The 9,770-nt window shown below is 61.4% G+C and overlaps 1 protein-coding gene across 2 annotated transcripts; it reads left to right on the top strand.

Annotated features, from left to right (window-relative positions):
* The first annotated feature begins 154 nt into the window (after positions 1–154).
* Positions 155–9,323, top strand: LOC127037766 (uncharacterized). 2 transcript variants are annotated; one of them, XM_050929818.1, is made up of 7 exons: positions 155–261; positions 1,211–1,858; positions 2,071–3,191; positions 3,415–3,541; positions 4,189–4,824; positions 6,590–6,747; positions 7,982–9,323. In XM_050929818.1, exons 2-7 carry the CDS (start codon positions 1,285–1,287, stop codon positions 7,988–7,990), a joined length of 2,625 nt encoding a protein of 874 aa, XP_050785775.1. In that variant the 5' UTR covers positions 155–261; positions 1,211–1,284; the 3' UTR covers positions 7,991–9,323. The 2 variants fall into 2 exon arrangements, with proteins under 2 accessions (XP_050785775.1, XP_050785776.1); XM_050929819.1 differs by lacking the exon at positions 155–261 and adding an exon at positions 886–958.
* Positions 9,324–9,770: the final 447 nt, after the last annotated feature.

The raw sequence follows: 9,770 nt of genomic DNA, 5'->3' as shown, positions 1-9,770 counted from the left end.
ATAGGTTGAGACTTTAAAACGTCACCAGGGTTCATCCGATCAGCTATTGGTGCAGAGGTCTGTCAGAGGGGCGACTGTAGGCAGCGATTGGACACCCTCCCTGTCACTCCGCGGAAGGGCCGGACTTCTAGTTACAGGCCCCTCCCCGCCCACCTGCAGCAGCCAATAGGCAGAGCGGGGCCCGTATCTCTCGGTGCCTTGGGCCGAGGCCTGCGCGCTGAGACCCGGGGATCCCTCCCGTCACCGCCTGGAGCCCTGCAGGTGTCCGCGGGCGGGGCCGGTCTGCGCCGGGGGCAGCGAGCTGGGTTACGGGGTTGGGTAGGGGGCAGGGAGCTGGGGCGGGGGGGCAGGAACTTGGGTTATGGGGTAGTGGGCTAGGAGGTGGGTTATGGGGCAGGGAGCCAAGGCAAGGGAGAGGGGGGCAGGGAACTGTGGGATGGGGCAGAAAGGTGGGTTATGGAGTTGGGGGAGGGAGCTGGATGGGTGGGGAGAGGCATGTCTTCTCCGGGGGGCAGGAAGCTGGTAGTGGGCCGGTAGCGGGCCAGAAGGTGGCCTGTAGGGCAAGGAGCTGGGTTAAGGGTTGGAGGAGCAGGAATCTGAGTTGAGGGGCAGGGAGCTGGGTAGTGGGCCAGGAGAGGGTAATGGGGCAGGAACCTGGGAGAAGTGGGGGTGTCTATGTGGGGGGCAAGCAGGGTTGGCAAATGTTGGCTGAGCTGTTCTAGCCTTGGCCTCAGTATCTTGTGCTGACTCCTGGGTGTTTCCCTCCCTTCTCTAGGAGAATGCTGCATTGGGGAGGGGAAGTGCTCCCATCCCTCGGGTTGGGTGCTGTCTACTTGTCCCGTAGTTTCAGTCCTGCGTGGTCCAGCAGGGTGTGTGGCTGGTCAGGCTGCATGTCTGTCTGGCTGGGAAACTCTGGGCTGATTGCCATGGGCTGCAGCTGATGTGGAGCTGAGTGCAGGTTTGCAGGCAGGGCAGACTCAGGGTTTGTCACAGGTTTTTCCCCACCCTTGACTGGATCAGGGCAGGTTTGTAGGTTGTAATCAGGGCTGTTAGGCCTCTGAGTGCTGTCCCTCAGTGCGTCAGCCCCTGCAGAGCACCTGTGTGGCTGCCTGGTGCTCTTTCCCCTCAAGGGTAGTATGTGTTCCAGCAAATCCTTCCTTCGTTCTCTCAGTGTTCGTGTTACTATCACAGGCCCTTTTATCCCTGCCAGGTGCAAGCTGTTTCCACAGCAGCCAGTTTTGTGTGGTGCCACCTGCTGAACAAGTCCCATCTCAAGTCCCTGTGATGCGTAGGGACCGGCCCCCGGAGCGGGCGGCCAGCTGGCCGGCTGACCATGTCATAGTGCTCATCTCCTACTGGGCAGAGGCAGCTGCTGTGCACGATCTGGGCTCCCATGGCAGGAACAGAGTTGTCTATGATGGCATCTCCCAGCGCCTGTCGAAGCTCGGCATCTACCGCACCGGGGACCAGTGCCGGGAGAAGATGAAAGCTCTGAAGGTGGCTTATCGCAAGGCCAAAGAGAATAACGCAGCTGGAAGGCCGCCCATGCGCTGCCCTTTCTACGACGAGATGGACCAGATCATGCAGCGCTGTGTCAACACCCGCTCCAGCCTCCTTGCAGAGAGCAGCGAGGGGCCTGGCGCCACGGACAGGCAGGAGGGCACAGCTCCCCTGGAAAGCTGGGAGACACCAGCCTCAGCCTCTGACCATTGGGGGACCCAGGCCACTGAGAGCTGGGGATGTGAGGAGCCGGGCTATGTACTCCCTGAGGTGCAGGACCCGCTGGGCGAGGTGCAGGCTGTGCGGGTGCAGGTGAAGGAGGAAGAGGCATCCACGGATGAGCTGCCACACGAACTTGGTAAGGCCTCTTGTTGTCGAAGGGTCACTGGGTGCTAGGGGTCCCTCCTGCACTGCATTGGGGTCAGGGGTCATGTGGGGGATCCTGACCTGTTGCATGGAGGGGTTTTTGTTTCCTTGGCTATGTGTGGGGGTGATCCGCACTGGTATAATGGGCTGTGTGCCAGGCCAGGTGCGCTGTGGGCCCTCATTCTGTATTTTTGGTCTCCCCAGACCCTTCCCCATCGGCATCGGCGGAGCCCCAACCGGCCTCCCGGAAACTGGTCTCGGCACTGGACCGGCTTGTACATCTCCGGGCCAGGAAGCGCAAGACGCGGGAGGATGGGCCACTGGAGACTCCACGGGGCCCTAGCCAGAAGCACGGGCGCAGCCAGCTGGAGCTGAAGCGGGCAAGGCGCACTGGTGCCTGGAGGGCAGAGGAGAGGCAGAGCCTGGCCGAGTTCATCCAGCATGACCGGGAGATGCGGCGGGAGGACCGGGAGTTCCAGGCCCAGCTCCTGGAGAAGCTCTTCCAGAAGCAGCTGGAGATGGTGGGGGCCCTGGCCCAGCCTGCACCCCCACTGCAGGAGCCGGAGCCGGTGGTGCGGGTGGGAGCTGGGCTTCAGTTGCATGCTCTGCTGGAGCAGGTGGTGCGAGCACAGGCCAAGGGGCAGGAGGCCGAGGCAGCTGGCCCTGGCCCTGCCCCTGCAGGAGCCCCAGAGCAAGCGGGGAAAGCGCCCCCTACTGTGCAGTACTGGACGGCAGATGAGATCCTGCGCTGGCTGGTGCCGCAGCAGCCGCTGATCGGGCAGCAGCCTTGGGGCGAGCGGTGTCGGGAGGGGCTGCCGGGCCCCCTGGCCTCACGGAGAGAGGGAGAAGGGGGGGAGAAAGAGACAGATCTCGCCTCCTCCAGACGAGTGACTGACACCTGCCAGGGGCCCAAAGGGCGGGGGGGAGTCCGACTTCTCCCTCCGCTCTGTGGGGAAGCCCACCAGATCCACGCCAGCCTGGATGCCAGCGAGGCCGGTGACGGTGCCAAGGTGAAAGGAACTGTCCTGCACGGCCATGACACGGAGACACAGCGCCAGCGCTTCAGGGGCTTCCGCTACCAGGAGGCTGAGGGGCCCCGGGAGGTTTATGGCCGCCTGTGGGAACTTTCCCATCGCTGGCTGCAGCCAGAGACCCGCACCAAGGAACAGATGTTGGAGCTTCTGGTTCTTGAGCAGTTCCTGAGCCTCCTGCCTGAGAAAATGCAAAGCTGGGTGCAGGAGCGTGGCCCAGAGAGTGGCCAGGAGGCCGTGGCCCTGGCAGAGGATTTCCAGCTTGTTCCCCAGAAGCCCAGATGGCAGCCCCAGGTGAGCATATGGGATGCTGCACATCCCCCGGTCTTGCCCCATGGGAGCAGAGTGTTGTGCGGGGTGTTGGTACCAGAACTGCTGCTCGCCCTATGCCTGTTCCATGGTGCAGGGGATGTTTTGTGACTCCTGGCACTGCTGTGGCTCCACGGTATGGGGCCATGCGGTGCTGGGGACAGTGCCTGGACTAGCTGGCACTAAGCAGAGACACTGGTTGTTTCAGGCGCGGGTACCAGCCCAGGAAGGGGCCAGGGATGTCGGTGCGGCGCAGCGGGCTCCACTGGCCGAGCGGCAGAGGGCGCCTCAGGGGTCCAGCGGGCAGGAGAACGGCTGGAACAGCGGCTTGCTGGGTGAGGGTTCCTTTCCCCAGCACTGGATCTGGCTGTCTCAGAAGCGCTGGGTGGGCTCCAGCGCAGGGCTGGTTTCTGGGGGCTCAGCTGGTGTGGGCCCCGGGGGGACTAGCAGGAGATATCCTGAGTTGCCCCCACATCGGCTGCGCATGCCTGCAGCACAGGACAGCCAGCAGTGGGTGTCGCCGTACTGAGGCTGATGGGCCCAGAACGTAGGGAGAGTTAGTGACAGTGAGGTGCACCTCGGACTGATTTCCCCCCCACCCATCCCAGCCAATGGGGCTGAGTGTGCTATGGAGACCTCCAGGGAGGTTGGGGAGGGTCTCTGTACATGTGCCTTACGTGAGGAGGTATCAGGGAGTGCGCTCCCTGGCACCCGCTCATTAACTTGTGAAGAATGTCCCAGGGCAACTTCGCTGTGTCATCGGAACCTGAGCCAGGGGTTCCTGAGATGACCCTCCTGTGAGGCGGGGCCAGGCTTTTGTCCCCATTACAGAGCTGAGGGAAGTGACCTTCTGTGACTGACCCAGGGTCCCAGGGAGTCTGGGCACAGCCGGGATGAACTCAACTCCCTGATGCCCAGCCCCTTGCCCCAGACTGGGCCCTGTCTCTCTCAAGCAGTAACTCTTGGTGATTTATTCTCCCAGCTGCCACACCGGGCACCCCACTGGTGCGGAGACCAAGCCTGGGGGCGATTGAGACAGCTGCTCCCCAGCCCCTGTGCAGCAGAGTGGGCTCCAGGCAGGGACAGCAAATGGAGAATGGCTTAGAGCCACGGCAGAGCACTGGGCACCTGCGGCAAGCAGAGAAGAACAGTGCCCCAGTGCCACGCCCAGCAGCTGGGAAGGCGACCGAGCTGTGCAGTGCTGGCCCAGGAGGGCATGTGGGGACAGACGGCGTGCCACAGGGCAAGGCTGCCATTCAAGGGGGCAGCAGCATCTCAGAGGCTCAGAATGGGGTCACACAGCTGCCTGTGCCCTGCGCCCCATGTGAGCAGCAGACACCTGCTGGCCTCGTGCAGACGGAGTGCACCGGCTCCAAGGGTGACTGGACCTGTAGCCCCCAGCGCAGGAGCTCCGGCTGTGCTTCCCCTGGACTGGATGGCCCTTTGATCGGGGATGTCTTGGAGACATCCTTGGACTCCCCATGGGATGGAGAGGGCAGCACAGACAGAGCACCAGAGGACGGCGCAACCTGCCCTGGGGCACGGCCCCACTGCCTGGGCTGCACGGTGCTGCGGGCTGAGCTGGATGCTGCGCGGGAGGAGCTGAGAATCACCCAAGGTAAGCACTGGCCGCCGGGGGAACCGTGGCTGTGGGAGGCTGTGTGCTCGGCTCGTGGGTCAGATGCTGCCATCAAGGGCTGCTCTGTCATCAGCCCTGGCCTGATTGCTGCACCCTCGGGTCTGGTCTCACAAGGGACCGAGCATCTAGGAGTGTCCTAAGGAGGAGGGAGGAAACTTGTTCACCTTAGCCTCTAAGGATAGAACAAGAAGCAATGGGCTTAAACTGCAGCAAGGGAGGTTTAGGTTGGACATTAGGAAAAAGTTTCTAACTGTCAGGGTGGTTAAACACTGGAATAAACTGCCTAGGGAGGTTGTGGAATCTCCATCTCTGGAGATATTTAAGAGTAGGTTAGATAAATGTCTATCAGGGATGGTCTAGACAGTATTTGGTCCTGCCATGAGGGCAGGAGACTGGACTCGATGACTTCTCGAGGTCCTTTCCAGTCCTAGAATCTATGAATCTGCGGGCTTCTGGGGCCAGGGGAAGAAAGAGCCTGCACCACTGGGGATTTGACCCATGCTTGCACCGTGTCCGTGAGTGAATTGAATCCCGCCCCTCAATGCCAAAGGCCAGGCTCTGGGTCCCTGGGGCAGTCTGTAAAAACAGAAGAGCAGAGCTCCTGAGCCAGTGGCTGGCCCCTCAGCTGCACCCCACCCCCGAGCCATTGCATGCACTAATGGAGTAACTCCGTCAGCAGGCAGTGTTAGCAAGCTGTCCCACCAGTGCCTGGGGAGGGTGCTGTCCTGGTTTCCGTCAGCAGGCAGCAGTAGCAGACTGTTATCCCAGGGGCTGATGGGGCTGGGCTCTGTTCCCAGCAGGGACGCCCAGAGGATTCCGGGGGCCTGGGGCCATCAGCGGCAGGCGGCTCCGGTGGACCTCCCGCAGGCGTGCCTGCAGAGGGTCCACTGGTCCCGGCAGGCGGCTCCGGTGGACCTCCCGCAGGCAGAGGGTCCACTGGTCCCGCGGCTCTTCGGGGCACTTCGGCGGCGGGTCCCAGAACGGAAGGGCCCCCCGCCGCCAAACAGGGCCGGCTCTAGACATTTCGCCGCGCGGGGGGCCCCATTCCGGTCCCACGGCTCTGGTGGATCTCCCGCAGGCATGGCTGCGGAGGGTCCGCTGGTCCCGCAGCTCCGGTGGACCTCCCGCAGGCGTGCCTGCGGGAGATCCACCGGAGCCGTGGGACCGGAATGGGGCCCCCCGCGCGGCGAAATGTCTAGAGCCGGCCCTGTTTGGCGGCGGGGGGCCCTTCCGTTCTGGGACCCGCCGCCGAAGTGCCCCAAAGACCCGCGGCGGGGCCCCCCTGCCGGCGAATTACCGCCGAAGCGGGACCCGCTGCCGAAGTGCAGCCCGCTCTTCGGCGGTAATTCGGTGGCGGGGGGCCCCCGCCGCGGGTCTTTGGGGCACTTCGGCGGCGGGTCCCTGAACGGAAGGGCCCCCCGCCGCCGAATTACCGCCGAAGACCGGGTTGCACTTCGGTGACAGGTCCCGCTTCGGCGGTAATGCGATGGTGGAGGGTCCTTCTGCCCTGGAGCAGAAGGACTCCCCCGCCAGCAAAGACCAGGAGTGGAAGAAACTCCGGGGCCCGGCCCCGCAAGAGTTTTCTGGAGCCCCCGAGTGAGTGAAGGACCCCGCTCCAAGGGCCCCGAAAAACTCTCGTGGGGGCCCCTGCGGGGCCTGGGGCAAATTGCCCCTCTTGCCCCCTCGTCTGGGCGGCCCTGGTTCCCAGCTAGGGCGAAACCCATGCAACGTGTTTGTCCTGCAGCTTCCACACTGTACGGGCTGAGTGGCACCCAGCTGCAGGGCCTGACTGAGGCCCTGGGCACCATCTCGCGCATCCTGAACGACAGGAGGCCGACAACGAACAAACCCCCCTGGGGTGTATCTGAGAGCCGGGGCGTGGCCATGACCCGACAAACACAGGTAAGTGTCCGGCTGGTGCCCTGGTGGGAGTATGCAGGGCTGCCTTGGGTCGGGCTGCGTGGACCCACCAGAGTTCAGCCTGGCAGAGGGCGCCACGGTGTGGAAGTTCCCCATTTGTGGCCCCCCATTGGGTTCCTGCCAGTCATAGCTGAGTCAGTTCCTTGTTCCGCTCCCCCCCTGCTCGGAGTCTGGCTCATTCCGTCCCTCCCCTTCCAGAGTCCCCCTCTGCCTGGTGGCTGCGTGTGCCCATCTCCATGGCACCTGGGCCTGGCTCAGCTTGTGAGGAAGGATTGGGCGACGGCAGGCTCAGAGCTCAGCTCTGGGAGAGCCTGCAATGAGCTGAACCTGCAGAGTCATACCCAGAGAGTGTCCTCCCGCCCCCACACACTCCTTCCCCTGGATCTGTGCTAACCCTATCCCCCATCCACCCCCTTTGCTGCTGGCAGCTGCTATCAATGCTGGGAAGGCTGGGTGGATTTCCTGGCAAATTGGGACCATTCCTGTTGCTCAGCCTGACTCCAGCATGACCTGGCCAGAGAGAGCCCCCAGGACTCCTGCCCGGCTGTCAGCGGAGATGCAGGTTTCCTTGCAGAACAGGGCTGCGACGGGCTCTGGCCTTGAGCCCCGGCCCTTCTTGTGGGATTGTCCGAGCCATGGGTGCTTATTTCTTTGCATCAGGGCTGGGCCTGGAGGGGATCAGAGACTTGTGGCTGCTGCCAGCTAACAGGGGTCTCCCCTGGTTCGGGGGCTGGCTGTGGGGTGGGAACTGAGGGCACAGGGTGCTGGCCCTGCCTCCCCAGGGGCACATGCTGATGTTGCAATGACTGTCTGGGGGGTTGTTCCAGGCCCCCTCCTCTCTGCTGTGTCTGTGCAGGGTATGTATTTCCTTCCCTGGAGCGAATGCTGCTCTCCGCTCAGAGCTGAGCTCTGAGCCCTCCCAGCCCTGTCCCCTCTGTGCTGGCGCTGGCATCCAGTTGCAGACACTCCAGAGTGATGCCACAGGCAACTGGAGGGCAGGTCAGCTCTGCCTGCTTAACAGCCTCCTCCACTGCATCTTCCCAGGGAAGAACTGGTGGCCAATACACCCCAGCAGTATGGGCCGGTTTCCTCCCCCCACCATGTGCTCAGTGACTGGTGGATGCAGGGCTCTGAGCGTGATCCCTTACTTGTGCCCAGCGGGAGGCTGATGGGCTGGGCTTGGCAACTCCTGTTCTCACTCTGTCCCTCCCTGCAGCTGTCCTGAAGCCTAAGTGCCTGGCAAGCAGCTGGCCGTGGCCTGCCGCCGAGGAGCCCACACGATGTTCAGCAGCAGCACCAGGGAGAAGGTGACGACCTCCCACTCAATCCCAGAGCCGCTAGCGTTGAGCCCCATACTCATGGCAGTGCCTGGAGCAGGGAGGCCTTGGACAGGACCTGAGGGGTGCTGGGCCGGCTGCCTGGGGTGTTGGGAGCTGGATCCAGCAGGGCCTGTGCTGAGCCAAGGCAGCTGGCGTCTCGTCACTGGACTTTCCAGGGAGCCTTTCCTACTCAACTAGCTTTTTGATACAATGTCCCCAAAGCCCCCTACTTTCCCCTTCACTTCTCAGGTTGGTCTCAATAAAGCAATGCGCAGAGCTCCAGGCCCGGTGTGTGCAGAGCACAAGCAGCTAGAGCCCATTGGTCTGTGCTGACTGTGGCTGTTGCTCTGGAACAGACTATTTAGCTGTATCTCCATTGGCCAAGCAGCAGCCTGTGTTCTCAGGGGGAGTGCTGGGTGCTGAGTGCTTGTTACCATCTGACCCGTAGCACTTAGCCCCACTCTCTTGGCCTGTCACTGTGATGGGGCGGAGGGTGAATCCTAGCACTACAGGGCATGTGGGACAGTGCTGGCTCTGGCCCTTAGCGTGGCATGCACCAGCCTGACCTCTGTTCCAGTGGATCCACCTTCCTGGGAAATAGAGCCTGGCGTGCTAGCTGCCTCCTTGCCTGTCAATGCCCAGTACCCTCAGTGCGGACTCTGCAGTCTTCAGCCTTCTCCAGCCAGAGGAGCCCCTCGCTTTCCTGGCTCTAGCCACTCCTGCTACAGAGGGAGGAGAAAATGGGTTTGTGCTGAAAGGCTGAGAATGGGTGTGTGCTGCTCTCCTCAGGGAACCCAGAGCGTCAGCTCTCCGCCTCAGCAAGAGGGACCTCAAGTACGTGGCAGCTCCCGGCCATCCCATCGATGACCTCTCGAGGTCCCTTCCAGTCCTAGAGTCTATCCCAGTCTGTCCGCCTCACCAGCAAATGCCTTGAGACTCTGCCAGTCTAAACCTTGCCTTGCACCCCAGTCCCCCAGAGATGTGTCTGCAGTGCCCAGTCCCTCTTACTGGGCCCTCACAGAAATAAGGTTGCTCCCTCCAAAGAGCCAGAGCCTGCGCCTGCTTGTTCACTCAGCTGAGATCTCACCCTTGAATGCACAGTACCGAGATGGTTTTGTAATAAAACAAGAAGTTGATAGATAAATAACACTGATTGAAGTGATACTAGGCAGGAATAAGAGACAGAAAAGGATTACAAACAAAATAAAAAGACTGTGCTTTCTCGTGCCTAAAACTTAATTTTAGCAAACTGGATCTTTGCCTAAACCAGTTTCTAGCTCCCAGCACCTGCTGCCCTTCAGGCCCAGAGGATCTGTCATTCACAGGCTCAGAGGATTCTGTTTCAAATGTGCTGTAAGTGGTTGGTAGCTGAGGGGCTCTCTTCCTCCCTTTTTATAGTCCAATGAACCTTTGAAATGTTTTCCAGTGACGTGTGACCCTACATATTTTCTCCTGTGCTGTACATGCAGACACCATGCTGTCCTCGACTCCTCTTCTCCAGTTTGCTCAATTGCTTAGATGCAAATGTATTGCCATTGTCTCTGGTGTTACCCTGCTCTGGAGCACAGGTAAACAGGCCAAACGTTTCTTGTCTAAGGCCATCTTATGTATCCATTGCCTCCAAAACAGATTTTAAGAACATATTTCCAGCACCCACACATATGGAACTTGTTCTACATGACCTGC

The sequence above is a fragment of the Gopherus flavomarginatus genome, chromosome 20 (assembly GCF_025201925.1).
Source record: "Gopherus flavomarginatus isolate rGopFla2 chromosome 20, rGopFla2.mat.asm, whole genome shotgun sequence".
NCBI classification, from domain to species: domain Eukaryota; kingdom Metazoa; phylum Chordata; order Testudines; family Testudinidae; genus Gopherus; species Gopherus flavomarginatus.
This window is presented reverse-complemented; position numbering and strand designations above follow the sequence as displayed.